This window comes from Oncorhynchus mykiss, chromosome 13 (genome assembly GCF_057628025.1).
Source record: "Oncorhynchus mykiss isolate SJ-2025 chromosome 13, ASM5762802v1, whole genome shotgun sequence".
Lineage (NCBI taxonomy): Eukaryota > Metazoa > Chordata > Actinopteri > Salmoniformes > Salmonidae > Oncorhynchus > Oncorhynchus mykiss.
In genome coordinates, this window is record NC_143034.1 from 52131051 (window position 1) to 52146276 (window position 15226).

General features: G+C 45.9%; 1 protein-coding gene across 5 annotated transcripts in view; it reads left to right on the forward strand.

The window, feature by feature from the left end:
* Positions 1-1822: 1822 nt before the first annotated feature.
* Positions 1823-15226, forward strand: part of LOC110486447 (TRIO and F-actin-binding protein) — a 29697-nt gene continuing 16293 nt past the window's right edge. For 2 of the 5 annotated variants that reach the window (XM_090196575.1, XM_090196578.1), the window contains exons 1-8: positions 6648-7083; positions 8650-8706; positions 9295-9363; positions 9484-9573; positions 11266-11375; positions 12897-13326; positions 14001-14235; positions 14395-14506. In XM_090196575.1, coding sequence (XP_090052701.1) covers positions 7078-7083; positions 8650-8706; positions 9295-9363; positions 9484-9573; positions 11266-11375; positions 12897-13326; positions 14001-14235; positions 14395-14506 — 1109 coding nt within the window. In that variant the 5' untranslated portion in view covers positions 6648-7077. Of the gene's footprint in view, positions 1929-2148; positions 4472-4626; positions 4763-5169; positions 5248-6267; positions 6368-6461; positions 7084-8649; positions 8707-9294; positions 9364-9483; positions 9574-11265; positions 11376-12896; positions 13327-14000; positions 14236-14394; positions 14507-15226 lie in introns of those variants that run through there. The other 3 variants (XM_021558059.3, XM_090196579.1, XM_090196577.1) reach the window with 3 other exon arrangements.

A 15226-nucleotide genomic window follows, 5' to 3' on the forward strand; every position in this document is an offset into this window, starting at 1 on the left:
CCTCCCATGTCCAGGAGTCCCTTTCACCACGCTGCTTGGTCCTTTGGTGGTGGGAGGTTCTGTCACGGATATCGTTGGAAGTAGACCAAAGCGCAGCGTGGTGAGCATACATTTTTCCTTTATTTAAACCATGCCCAAAGGAGTGGTGACCTCCCTAGTTAACCCTGACAATAATGGTCGACTATCTAAGGCGTGAACAGGGAAGGGCACATCCACGGGAACAATGGGAACCCCTAAACTATGAGCTAACGCTCTATCAATGAAATTCCCAGCCGCGCCTTAATCTATGAGCGCCTCATGCTGTGAATGCGGGGAAAACTCAAGTAAAGAGACAGACACAAACATATGTGCAACAGAGGACTCTGGGTGAGAATGGTGCCAGCTCACCTGGGGTGATGCCAGAGCACCCTGCCTGCTGCCTCGATTCCCAGAGGAACCAACCCGGCACCGACCATCTGCGGCCACAGATGGTGCACGAGCGGAAACCCCCTCCGGTCTCCCTGCGCACCGCCCCTCCCAGCTCTATGGGTATCGGAGAGGGGGTGCGGGAGGATGGAACCACCATACCCCGATCTGGACGTCTGCGAGTAGCCAGGGTCCTAAACTCCAGGGCAAACTCCTGGGCGCTCCTCGTCTCCTGCCTCAGATGGTAGAGGCGCTCACCCGCCGCTCTCCCCTTGGGCGGGTGGTTGAAGACTGCCTGGAAATGGCTGGTGATCGGCCAACTCCTCAAAATGGTCCAACGGCGCATCTCTCCCTTGTCCACATGGCGTTGGCCCACTCCAGGGCTTTCCCGGTGAGGCATGAGACGAGGGCGGACACCTTCTCACGGTCCGAGGGTGCTGGGTGGACCGTGGCCAGATAGAGGTTTAGTTGGAGGAGGAAACCCTGGCAGTAGGCAGCACACTCGTCGTACTCCTGTGTCATGGAGAGACGGATCCCACTGGGTTCATGCGGGAAAGGGGCGCTGGTTGTGCTGGTGGAGGCACTGGAAGAACTCCCTGTCTCTCCCAGCGGTCCATTGTCTGGACAACGCGATCCATGGCGGAGCCCAGATGGTAAAGCATTACCGCATGCTCCTGGACGTGCTCCTCCACCTTCATGGCCGGGGTACCTTCTCCTGCTGACTCCATAGGTGGTCGGAGATTCTGTAAGGGGTGCGTGTTGGTGGCAGGGAAGTCAGGCACAAGAGAACAAACTTGGTATTAACGGAGTTGTTTAATAAATTCTGACCAAACTCCAAAACAACCAAAATGTACAAAATAACAATGTGGGTGCAAAACCCATCGCACACCAACACTAAAATGCACATCACATACAAACAAAACAATCTCCGACAAGGACATAAGGGGAAACAGAGGGTTAAATACACAACATGTAATTGATGGGATTGGAACCAGGTGTGAAGGAAGACCAGACAAAACCAATGGAAAATGGAACATTTTATCAGTGAAGGCTAGAAGGTCGGTGACGTCGACTACTGAACACCGCCCGAACAAGGAGAGGGACCGACTTCGGCGGAAGTTGCGACAGTCATGCACATAGTAGATGTCCTAACCGACTTGCCAACACTATAGTTTGTTAACAAGACATTTGTGGAGTGGTTGAAAAATGAGTTTTAATGACTCCAACCTAAGTGCATGTAAACTTCCGACTTCAACTGTATACTTTCTCACTCCCTCATTCTCTCCCTCTCTCCACCATTATTTCACCATCTCCTCTTCACACTATCTCCTCTTCCAGCTGTCGGGACCAGAGTGTCTACGCTGATCTCAGTGGCTCCATCAGTGCAGAGGACGACTACCTGCCTCTCTGGCACCGCTCAACCCACCTCATCATGACCCACCTGGACCCACCACCCCACCGAACCAACCCCAAAGCATGGATGGAGGAGGACAACAGCAGGGGCAGGATTGGCAGACACTCAGGTGAGGACTGCACTTAACCACATGTATACTATTACAGCCATAGGTGTTATTTACATGATGATGTTGTCAGGTACCTGTGTTCAGTTTGAGGTGGGACTTATTGATAGTAGTGTGGAAGTATCTTGTAGAACTGTGTTGTGGACGTCCTTAGAACTCCTTGGAATGTAACAATAATTACAGCTTTTAGTATACCATGTGATGGAGTGTTTTTCTTTTTTAGGGTTAAAAGAAGAAATTAATCGTGAAAGTGGCTACTTCTCTCTGGGGAGGGCGGGAGGAGCCCGTTCTCTCAGGGATAAGAGCCCCCCTCCCGTTTACCGCCATTCAGAGAGGGGACATCCCCTTTACAGCAACCGAAGCCCTGAGCCCAAAGCTACCATCCCCTTCAGGAACCCTAACCTGGGGCTGGCCTCGGAGAGGTTAAACCCAGAGATACTAAACCCAGACCTGCCCCTGGAAATCCCTGAACCTCCTGACGCATTTGATCTCACCATCGAAGTTGAGGCTCAGGTGGGCCCTCGCTCCCCAAGCCCCACCCCTTTTAAGATAGCAGAATCCCTGGCCTCCACTAACCGGAGGGGTTTCAACAGCTCATACAGTAGAAGAAACTCCCCTTCCTATCAGGAGTCTGGGAAGTTCAATTCATCGAGACAAAGCTCCTCCCTGTCCCGCTCCTCTTCACCCTTACGAAACACCTCCCCATTCAAACGAAGTGAATGTACCACCTCCCTCAACAGGCGGGGCGTAGACTCTGAGGGCTGGTCTCAGGGGTGGGACCAGACTTCTAGAGGTCCCCCCCAGAGCTCTTATGGACGAGGTGTTGATATTAGAGGCTTGAATAAAAACGTAATATCGATTGCCAGTTCAGTTGGTTCCATATCACAGGTCAACTCTGTTGCATATTTTAAAAGTGCATTGCGCAAGAATGAGACAGACAGCTCCTTAAATAGTCGTGGACGTGACACTCAAAGCTCCGCCCCTTCAAGGAGGGGTTACGAAAGCCCCAGACAATCTCGGGTACGCAAATCTGAAACAAGTAACTCCTTAAATGGCCGTGACAGCAGAAGCTCATCTCCTTCGCGGAGGGCTAATGACACCTCCAGCCAAACCTTGCTTCGCAAATCTGATGGGAACAGCTTGATAAATGGTCATGGTCATGAAAGTCGCAATTCTTCTCCTTCGAGGAGGAGTTACGATGCCACCAGCCAGTCCCTCCTTTGCAAATCTGAAACAAACAGTTCTCTCAATGGTCATAGTCCACACGGCGGCCGGTGTGGCTCTCCCATTAGGGAGGGTTATGATGCCGAAAGACAATCTCTGCGGAAATCAGCTTCTAGGAATGACTTAAATGTTCATGCCTATGAAAGTGGTAGCTCTTCCCCTTCTAGACATGGCTTTGACACTCCTTGTCAATTCCTGCTATGCAAAAGTGAGACAAGTGGCTATGGAAATGGTCGAGGTCGTGACAGTGGAAGCTCCTCTCCCTCTAGGAAAGGCTTTGATGCCCCGAGCCAGTCACCTCTGCGCAAAAATGAATCCAACAGCTACCTGAATAGTCAAAGTCGAGACAGTCGAAGCTCCTCCCCTTCGAGAAAGGGATATGATCCCCCTGGCCAATCACTGCTTCGTAAATCTGAGACGAACAGCTCTGTCAGAAGTCAAAGTCGTGATCGTCCTACCTCCTCTCCCTCTAGGAGAGGCTATGATACACCGAGCCAGTCATCACTGCGCAAAAGTGAATCCAAAAACTACCTGAATAATCAAAGTCGAGACATTCGGAGCTCCTCCCCTTCGAGAAAGGACTATGATGCCCCTGGCCAATCATTGCTTTGTAAATCAGAGACGAACAGCTCTGTCAGATGTCAAAGTTGTGGTAGTCGTAGCTCCTCCCCTTCAAGGAGGGGCCATGACACCCCCGGCCAATCACTACTGCACAAATCTGAGAAGAGTGGAGCCCTCAATGGTCGGAGCCATGACAGTCGCAACTCCACTCCATCCAAAAGAGGCAATGACCCACCAGGTCAGTCACTCCTCAGGAAAACCACCAGTGGTGGTGACTCCAGACTCTCTTACCAGAGAAAAAACACTTACAGTGATGCTCGGCCGGACTATAACCCCTCCCCTGGCACCTGGCGAGGCTCCACCCACTTCCTACATAGCACCTCCCCATCCAGAGAAGGCAGAGAGAACAAAACATCTGCCCCCTCTCAGAGGGCCTCTGCTGTCACCTGGGAAACCACTAGGAGTAACAGTAGTAAGCAGGGTCTGGAGACTCGTAGCTCCTCCCCAAACACAAAAGGATTGACCAACCGCAACCTAAGTCCCTCCCCTCAGATGCAAAGGCACACCTCGTCCCAGAGTTCCATGGAGTCTTCGGAGTCTGGCCAGTTGTCAGGAGAGTCAACAGAGAGGAATAGGGAAGAGTACGCCATGATGGCCGATCTACCAAAGGTCAAGCCTGTCCTCCAAAGGGAGCGGCTTCGTCATGTGGGACAGACTCCAAATCTACCCTCAGGGAGACAGGAGCTCTTCAAACCAGCAAGGTTAGGGTTTTCCATTGTTGACCGCAAGGTAATGCTGTAAGAGGGAGTTAAGTGGTTTCTCCCTCTGTATTTCAGATGTGACATCAGTATTGTGTCACTGACAGTTTTTTAAGTATTCATATGTTGTATCTAAAGTCACGTGTGTGATGTTTCAGCCACTCCCTCTCCAAGCATCCCTCCAGAGAGTGGCTAGATGACTCAGGGGACCTAGAGAGAAACCACATAGAATGGCATAATGGCAGCAGCGGTAGACTGTCTCGAGCACACTCGTCCACCTCTTTGCAAATGCAGGTGAGTCGTTCCGCCAATTCAGTGCCTTTTGAGAAGTGTACGTTTTATTTAACCTAATTTTAACATTCTGTCATAAAGAGCACATGTTCAACTTCATGAAAAACTAGTTTTCCCATCTCAAGAAGTTAATAAAAAATATATAGTAAGTGCCAAATAAAGTAGCAGGGTTAACGATTTCATCTTAAATCAGCCATAAATCCCCTTGTGACAGGGGGAATGGAAGCTTGTTGTGTGCAACACGGAGTGACAATTGAATGCAAACTTCACAAAAAATGACAAATGTTAAAAATGTGTAGCCTGTCTCTCTATGGGTAACAGGGTTGATGTGTTATGCTCAACCCACTCAGTTTTACACCACAAAACACCAGAAACTTTTACACTAATAATTACAATCTCCTCCTTCACAGAGGCCCCACAGCCCCACTATAGAGGAGGAGGCCAGTCCATGGAGGGCACAACATAGCTCTTCCTTGGAACAAATGCAGGTACAGGTCTACTTGTGTGTGCTTTCTGTAGACTATATCAAATTGTACATTGTTTTATGGAGGTTGTCTAATTTAATGCAGAAGGTGTCCCATGTACACAGGTCATCAGACTAATTTTCCTTCAGTTTACATAAACTAAACTTCCTCTACTAAGGGGCATGGCATGTATATGCCTTTTCTCATTTGGGTAAAAGTCTGTCCTCCCATCCTCTCTCCTCCGTGATCCGGAAACCGTTGTGATTGAGGAGATGTCAATTCCTTAGTAGGCGAACGGAAGAGTGTCCTTCTCGATAGCCACCTTTCATCGAGGATAGTCATGTGTATCCTACCAGAGTCTTTTGCAGAGATGATTAGAAATCTGCCACACCCTCTTTGAACCAGCTTTCGTTTTGTCAGAGGAGAAAAGCATGCACATGTTTAAAAACAATATACTACATATCGTTTTATCTATACATTCTACACGTTCCCTCTCTACACTGCCTCTCCTCGATTACCTTTTACATTTTTCAAAAGGAGGTGAGAGGATGGAGGAGAGAGGATGCAGAAGTTGAGCAAATCCAATTTAGAAAAGGCCAGAGTGCACATTCACCTGCCCACATCCAAACTTCCTTCTCCGATCCTATTATAGAAGGGCTTTTTGGCTTTAATATTTATTGCCCCGTTGCTGCTTTGAATAATGGTCAACATTTAGTATTTATTTACTCACATGCTTATTAGTGTACAGCATATCTAATCTGAATGATGCGTTTTACAATGTTTTCCTCCTGCATGCAGTCTATTTTGTTTACAATGTTACAAACACATATCGGTCTATTTATTCAGGTTATGAATTCAAGAAGTTGTGATAAACTGGTATATGCCTGCTTTATCAATTCAAATGCAGTGTGACTTCAATGCTTTATTTTAACATTCCTAAATTTAATTCAGACTTTGAAGTATGCTGGTGGGTTGTAGGTCTGTTTCTTTCACCTGAACCCTACTGGGATTTCATAGAATGAGCTTGGTCTACAGTGGCTGCTGGGGCATGTGTTTCAAATTGTTGGCCTGGGGTGTAATCGTTAGTCCAAACCGTTGGGAACGTGTTGCAACTTAAACGATAGTTTCTATTGGACGAATGCAGGTAAGTCCCTCCCGTGTGATACCTTTTGCTACCGTTTAATAAACGTTTTGCATGAGAATCGGCGTAAAATAGCCTCCTAAGCCTCCCAAGATTTGACCTAGTCAGCATAAAGAATCTAGCTACTCAACTAAGGAATGTCATAAATTCTTTGATGTGTATTTTAGTAGAAGCTATGTGGTCTGGAAGTAGGTGTCATTGGTTGCTTTTTTGGCAGTGTACAGTCTATATTTCAATATTCAAGTATTCTGAGAAGCCTACTGATCACTTGATTGGTTAGCTTGTTTGCTCAAACGATTCTTACAGATCTGCCCAGGAAGTGGTAAACAGGGCGAGAGTGTAGAACGAAAAACCTCGTAACAAACGGCAGGGAAGTTGTGAAATTGTGTCTTTCAAGAGTTGTATGTGTCAACGACGTCTATGATCTTCAGTTTCTGTTGAAATAGTCCATGGGAAATACATATGATCGATAAGATACGTTTCACCGACCAAGATGGGTAGAAATGGCGGGGTTTGTTTTATTTTTTAGCCTTCCTGCTAGGCAGACAAGTTTTTAAGCGAACGGGTCAGCAGGTAGAAAACTGAAGCAATAATTATTCAACCCCGATCACATTGGTACAAAGTAAAGTTGTTGGACGAGTAGGCTATTGCAACTATTTTTTATTTAAGTGTTTACTTGTTTTTCTCTCAACTGCCTCCTGGGTCCTACGAACATGACGGTACGTTTGCTCTTGTGCCTTGATGCCACGACTTGAATTACATTTCACATTTTTTTGAGCCTATAACTGAACCGTGTTCCAAGACATTGTTGCAAGAATGTTTAATTGTTCGCGGCAACATGGAACATTGGGGTTAAAATGGTTACATTTTAATTCGGGGAGTGGGTGTGTCTGTATTCTTGTGTTTCGTGGCCTTTAATTCTTTTTATAGTTTGTTTTCTATACATCACGTTGTTTTTTTGCGTGCCTGTGGCTGTAATTTATGCCATTGCCAAGGGCTGCCAGGGCTAATCAAAAATGTATGCGTATTGTATTTATGTCAGCGCATTAGGGTTATCCAATTGTTTACTGTTCTTAAGTGTCAATTGAATTGGAGCAACATTGAGCTCCATATGTTGACTGTTTGCATGTGCAAACGAACACCTCACCCCAATCGTTTGTTTTGTTAGATCCCTTATAATTTAGAATCTTTGTAATTGGCCTTTGAGGAATCTATAAATGCACGATTATTCAAACAACATATAGTTTATCCCTTCAAATTAATAAGCAAGTGTTTTTAAGGGTATACTTCTGTGTGCAGGTGGGTCATCCTCATCCTGGCACTTCGAAAAACGTCTATTTGCTGAAATAACGTTAACAGCTTGTCAACAATGTTTCCTGTTGCCAACTAATAGTTTATTGCATCTAATTTCAAAACTATATTAAAGCATTTGTAGGGTAAATGTTTTGAGACACACATACACACACCAGTATGCTCATAGTTACCACGGTGACACATTTTATTACCATTAGTCAACTCATGGGAAGGTCGTTCTAAGTCTACCTCATGCTGTAACCATACATCTGCCTGTTAATGCTCCTCAGACCTTGTAATGGTTTTGCTGGAACAAAGCACAGTGGTGGTTACAATGTGACAACTTATGAGTTACAGTGAGAACAGGCAGTGATGGAGGGTTGAAGGAGATCAAGACCCACACTGAGGAATGTAGATGGAATAAGTTTCCTAATCTTGATCCAGGATCACCTCTGTAAACTACCTCACAGGTTTTCCCCTGCTCCCACCACCCTCAAACTGAAAGGATTCCTAGAAATAGTTGAGGCTGCAGTGGTTAAATATCAGTAACACATGAGTCTGATTTTTAAATCTATAATCCATGTTTGAACCCTAGAAGCTGTTACAGTATTAGTGATGTAGATGGTGAAACCTCTGGTCTCATTCTGACTGTAGATTTAATGACCTTGCAAATCTCTACATGGTGTTCTGCTCTAGTTCCCCATGTCTACGTTGATTATATTACTGTTACCTTAGCAATCTTCTCTCATCACCCAAAGGCGTGCTTTTTTGTTGTTGCTGTTGCCTTTAACACTTCTAAAAACCCTCAACTTCCATGTCCTCACACATTTGAATGTACACGTAGGCGTTTAACATGGTGCACTAACTGCATGAAACGCCTGTTGGTCTTTGTATTGTGAACATCCTACACTGGCATCCTTTGTTCTACTTTTGTGTTCGTCTCACTTCTTCAAAACGGTTCCGTTAACCTGACATTTTGTCTTTCCTTGTAGCCCGACCTCCTTAACTTCAAGAAGGGATGGATGTCAAAACTGGATGAGAATGGAGAGGTGAAGTCAAGTTTTTCTTCATTTCTTATCACTTTCTTTCTTGTCTTATTTAGTCAGAAGTCATGTGTCACTTGTTTATCTGTTTTCTTCTTTCTTTCTAGCACTCTTCCCTTCTGCTTTCTTGTTGGATTCCTCTCTTCCTTTCTCTCGCCTTCTTTCCCTCTCTCCTAATGAGAAAGCTTGTGCGTAAGGCGATAGCTGCAGACTATCCATGTGTTATCCCAGTAATAGCTTGGTGTGCCCAGGCAGGCACAACCGGTATGTTCTAGCAGGATAAGACTGAGTATGAAACGTCCTCATATGAGCTTGTGGCTCATTGTATCATCTGTGTGCTAGGTTAGTATGTTATGTGTTTGAACTCATTTTGAATTCACAGTACAAACACTCAGATGACCCATAGATCACTTTAAGCACTCTTATTATACTTGTCCTAATGTCTTAAACACTGTGTACTCCATAGGTTTCATTGGTCCATGTTAACTTGATTTGAATGATGTCTTGCTGTGAACTGTCACTTAGCTGCTTGTGTATTAATGTGTCGGATTGGTCGAATAGTGCTTGTTTAATTGGTGGCTTGTCTGTCTGCAGTGGAAGAAGCACTGGTTTGTGTTGACCGATGCTGGTCTGAGGTACTACAGAGACTCTGGGGCGGAGGAGGTACGTTTTCAATGGCTTCAAAGTTATTTTTACTATTGCAATAATTGTCTTAGGGATACATTGTGAGTTATTGATATGTGTCTGTAGTCTTACCTGTTTGTTCCTAACTGTGTCTTACAGAAGGATGATCTGGACGGGGAGGTTGACCTGAAGTCTTGTGTAAAAGTGTCTGAGTTTGATGTAGAGAAGAACTATGGATTTCAAATACAGGTGAGTGTGTTTTTCACTGTTCCAATTACACTGCTCAAAAAAATAAAGGGAACACTAAAATAACACATCCTAGATCTGAATGAATGAAATATTCTTATTAAATACTTTTTTCTTCACATAGTTGAATGTGCTGACAACAAAATCACACAAAAATGATCAATGGAAATCAAATGTATCAACCCATGAAGGTCTGGATTTGGAGTCACACTCAAAATCAAAGTGGAAAACCACACTACAGGCTGAACTTTGATGTAATGTCCTTAAAACAAGTCAAAATGAGGCTCAGTAGTGTGTGTGGCCTCCACGTGCCTGTATGACCTCCCTACAATGGCTGGGCATGCTCCTGATGAGGTGGCGGATGGTCTCCTGAGGGATCTCCTCCCAGACCTGGACTAAAGCATCCGCCAACTCCTGGACAGTCTGTGGTGTGGCGTGGGTGGATGGAGCGAGACATGATGTCCCAGATGTGCTCAATTGGATTCAGGTCTGGGGAACGGGCGGGCCAGTCCATAGCATCAATGCCTTCCTCTTTCAGGAACTGCTGACACACTCCAGCCACATGAGGTCTAGCATTGTGTTGCATTAGGAGGAACCCAGGGCCAACCGCACCAGCATATGGTCTCACAAGGGGTCTGAGGATCTCATCTCGGTACCTAATGGCAGTCAGGCTACCTCTGGCGAGCACATGGATGCCACCCCACACCATGACGACCCACCGCCAAACCGGTCATACTGGAGGATGTTGCAGGCAGCAGAACGTTCTCCACGGCGTCTCCAGACTGTCATGTCAGTCACATGTGCTCAGTGTGAACATGCTTTCATCTGTGAAGAGCACAGGGTGCCAGTGGCGAATTTGCCAATCTTTGTGTTCTCTGGCAAATGCCAAATGTCCTGCACGGTGTTGGGCTGTAAGCACAACCCCCACCTGTGGACGTCGGGCCCTCATAACACCTTCATGGAGTCTGTTTATGACCGTTTGAGCAGACACATGCATATTTGTGGCCTGCTGGAGGTCATTTTGCAGGGCTCTGGCAGTGCTCCTCCTGCTCTTCCTTGCACAAAGGCGAAGGTAGCGGTCCTGCTGCTGGGTTGTTGCCCTCCTACGGTCTCCTCCACGTCTCCTGATGTACTGGCCTGTCTCCTGGTAGCACCTCCATACTCTGGACACTACGCTGACAGACACAGCAAACCTTCTTGCCACAGCTCGCATTGATGTGCCATCCTGGATGAGCTGCACTACCTGAGCCACTTGTGTGGGTTGTAGACTCCGTCTCATGCTACCACTAGAGTGAAAGCACCGCCAGCATTCAAAAGTGACCAAAACATCAGCCAGGAAGCATAGGAACTGAGAAGTGGTCTGTGGTACCACCTGCAGAAACCCTCCTTTATTGGGGGTGTCTTGCTAATTGCCTATAATTTCCACCTGTTGTCTATTCCATTTGCACAACAGCATGTGAAATGTATTGTCAATCAGTGTTGCTCCCTAAGTGGACAGTTTGATTTCACAGAAGTGTGATTGACTTGGAGTTACATTGTGTTGTTTATGTGTTCCTTTTATTTTTTTGAGCAGTGTATTTTCTATGTTATGTGAGGATGAGTGACAGGTATTTGAATGATCTCTTTCTCCTTCTCTTTCCCTCACCACACCCTTTCCATTTCTTACTCTACTCTTCTCTCCTCTCTGTCGGTCAGACGAGGGAGGCAGTTGTCACACTGTCAGCTATGACTGCAGGGATCAGGAGGAACTGGATTGAGGTTCTGAGGAAGAGTGTTCGGCCCAGCAGCTCTCCAGACCTTACACAGTGAGTTCCTCCTCCCTCTGTGTCCCAGCTGGCAAATACACAAGTCACATAAAGAGGCCTATTGTTTTCTTATACTGGTGTACAGGTGGGCTACTAAGTCCTTGGGCAGTTGTGGATTACTTTGTCTCATTAATCATTTGTAATGTTATGTTGCTTACATAGTGAATCACCAGGGATTTATTTTATGTAGTGATATTGTGTGATAGGGCTGTTGCGGTGACCATATTACCGCCACACCGGCAGTCATTAGTCATGACCGCAGTAAAATTACACGTGACAGTTGAGTCATGGTAATCTCCTCTTATGTACTTGGGACGTGCTTTGGTAGTACCCAAGTTGCTAACAACCATCAGGTCCTAATGACCTGGTACTCAGGGCTCTATTGTCCCTCTAACCACTCTGACAGCAATTCAAACGCAATCAAAAGTCGCATCCAACACTAATCATCAAAACAGTCTCATGCTTTTAAAATTCACCTTACTGTGATGATGAATTTGAAGAAAGAAGTTCAACAGCAGGTTGAAACTGTGAGTAAAACATGGTCATTGTGGATGTTGGTTCAAAGCCTAAGACAAGGAAATGGACAGCGCTTTCTAAGATTCATTCACAACACCCATACTCATATTTGAGCTTATGCATAGGCCTATATGAGCCCAAGCCGGAACAAAAACCCTGAATTAAAATTGATTGAGCTGTTACACAATACACAAGCATGTTACACATGGCAGAAAAACATTTTTAAAATGATTTAATTGGTCTTTAACCGAATTGGTCTAGCCTATAGAATACTCACTTGATGAGACAACGGTTGTGCAGCCTGAGGCAAGGAGCAGACTGCAAACTTTTGTTTTGCTACTTTCTCAAATCCTCAATAGCCTGTAGTCACATCATGCAGCCCATATACGTTTTGATTTCTAAGGTTTGTATCATTCACAAAGTTGCCAAATAACTATAAATATAGTGTATAGGACCTGTTTCAAATGATAGCTTTTAAGCTCATATGCGCACTCATTCCGAATGGGGAAAAATATACTTTCTATTTTATTCAGCTAAGTTAAATTATATTATTCTAAGTATAAAATCATATAATATAAAATGATGGCACCGGACTTATCTTGTCAGCCTAGTGAACAAGTCTATGGCATGGAGCATAGCCAGGCATAACATGCAGTAGGCCAACTCCTATTCTGTTCTCCTCAAATACATGTTGTTATCTTGTTTCTTTAGACCTGACTAAAATAAATAATGGATTATTGTGATGGTGTATGTTGATTTATTACATTATTTTTATCTAGATTTTCCAAAGGTCTGCATCAGTGGCTTGTATGTGTGGAGGCCTGGAGATGCTAAATGTGTTTGTTAATTAACTGTCAATTACCGTGAGGCAGGCAGTCTTTTGCATGACAATAACTGGCTGACAAAATGTAATGATGGCCACAGCCCTATTATACTGTCACTTTATCAATCTGCGCTCTCTCTCTCGGTCTGACTTTGTCTCTCCCTGTCCTTCCTCTCCTCCAGACTGCCTGACAGCAGTAGTGACAAGGAGAACTCTCGCTCCCTGGCCTCCACTCATCGACCACCTTCTCGCCACGGTGATGCTGGATCAGAAATCACCACCTCTGTACGCCGATTTGACTGTGTTGAACTGTCACCAGTGCCCATCCCCTCCAGCCCTCTGCCAGCCACTCAGAGAGAGGCAGGGGAGGGGCAGGGCAGGGAGCACGCCCAATGGCAGGAGGAGAGGAGCAGAGATGTGACCAGTAGCACATGGGAGCAGGTGCTGTCGAGGAAAGGGCCGGGTGTAGGCTCAGACCCCAGGATAAGAGCAGAGGAGGAAATTGAGAAAAAGTGGGCAGAGTTTGAGCGGCTGCCACTAAAGGAGATGAGGTCACTACTGCCAATGGGCTCACGGTCCAGCCATCCAGCCAATGAGGCGCTGCAGAGGGAGGTAGTGCGTGGAGATGTTTTTCAATTTGCAAACACAATAAATAAATGCAAATTTACTCTTCATCTAGATGATTCACCTACAGATGAAGTTTAACTCTTTAACACTAGGCTTGCTCTATTATGCATGCGGGATGGTAATCAGGCCCTCTGCAGTAATACTGACTCTGTCAGCCTTCAAAATACCAAGGAGGAGGGTGTAATAGGGGCTTAGTTAGCAATACCGGTTTGCCCGGAAAAATAAATTAAGACATTTCTCTGGTTCTAGAACTGTGAGTTTATCAGATGTCGATAGTGGAAACACTGCTGAAAGTCTCATTCCATCTTTGAGTGATGTGTCATGTGATAACATTGTATAGTGTTCTGTTGACTACTGTGTCTTCACGGGGGTAGTTTTAGGACTCGTTCAGACCATACAATCATATCATGGGGTTGCTGGAATCTGATCCAGATGAATTTACTCCTTGCACTGTCCCTTTGTCTATGATCCATACAGTCCCTAACATTCCCTTTGAGACACATGACCTGATGTTTGGGATTGATATGACTGCATGGAATATGGCATTCAAATCCCCCTTCACTACTCGCATGTCAGTTTGGTTCAACCCGGTAATTACATACCCCGCCTCCTCTTTCTTTCAGTGAGCTTTACCGCCTCTCTACCTTTGTGACACTCAGGTGGCGTCTCTGAGGCAGCAGCTGGAGCGTTTGCAGGGAGGAGGGTGTGGTGGGGGGAGGGTGGGGGGAGGTAGCTGTGGTCGGGAGGCTACGTGCGGCCGCAGCCTTCAGGCCATGGAGCGGGCCCACAAACAGGTCCTGGAGGAGCTGCAGAAGCAGCATGCCCGCGAGACCCGAGAGCTGGAGAGGGACCGGGACCGGGTACTGAGGGAGGAGACCCAGGACACAGCAAAAGGTCAGGGCTCACAGGATCATGGGGTCAAGGGTCAAAATTGTACATCGATGTCATTAGCACCCCAATTCAAGGACTTTTGTTTGAGGCGTGTGACGTCAGAATGAAACAGTCAACACCACAGCATTTCATCACATCCTCCCCTTTCTCTCTGTGGTTTAGTTATGGAGACACTGAAGAAGGCCCACAAGGAGGAGCTGGAGAGAGAGGTGGAGAAGGCAAAGAGGCTTGGTGGAGGGAGTGCCAACACACAGACCCTACGCACACAGCAGCAGTGAGTGCTCAAAACACATTCCTTACACGCACCTTCACATACATAGTACACCCTTTCTTTGTACCATCATTTAGTGACAAGCACATTCTTTCCATTCACTTTGCAGTCTGCATGGTCAGATGGATGAGAGAAAATGTTGGTGACGATGTTGCTTTCCCCCCCAAAAAATGTATTTGCATGATCTCTCAAGGAACTACACTGGACCTTGCGCAAACTGGAAAACGCATATCCCAAGTCCGCATTTATTATAGCTGGGACTTTAATAAAGAAAATCTGAGGAAAATGCCACCGAAGTTCTATCAACACATCGCCTGCAGTACTCGCACTTTAAAAACTCGACCGTTGTTACTCTCCCTTTCGGTAGGGCTACAAGCCCTCCCCCGACCTCCCTTAGGTAAATTGGATCACGACTCCATTTTGCTACTCCCTATAGGCAGAAGCTCAAACAGGAAGTACCCGTGCTAAGGTCTATTCACTGCTGATTTGACCAATCGGAATCCTTGCTTAAAGACTATGATCACACGATCTGGGACATGTTCCGGGTTGCCATTGACAAGAACATTGACAAAAGGCACCTAAGGACTCAGACCATGAGAAACAAGATTCTCTGGTCTGATCAAACCAAGATTCAACTTTTTCCCCCGAAGGCCAAGCGTCACGTCTGGAGGAAACCTGGAACCATCCCAAAAATATCTAAAAACCTGTTTTTGCTTTGTCGTT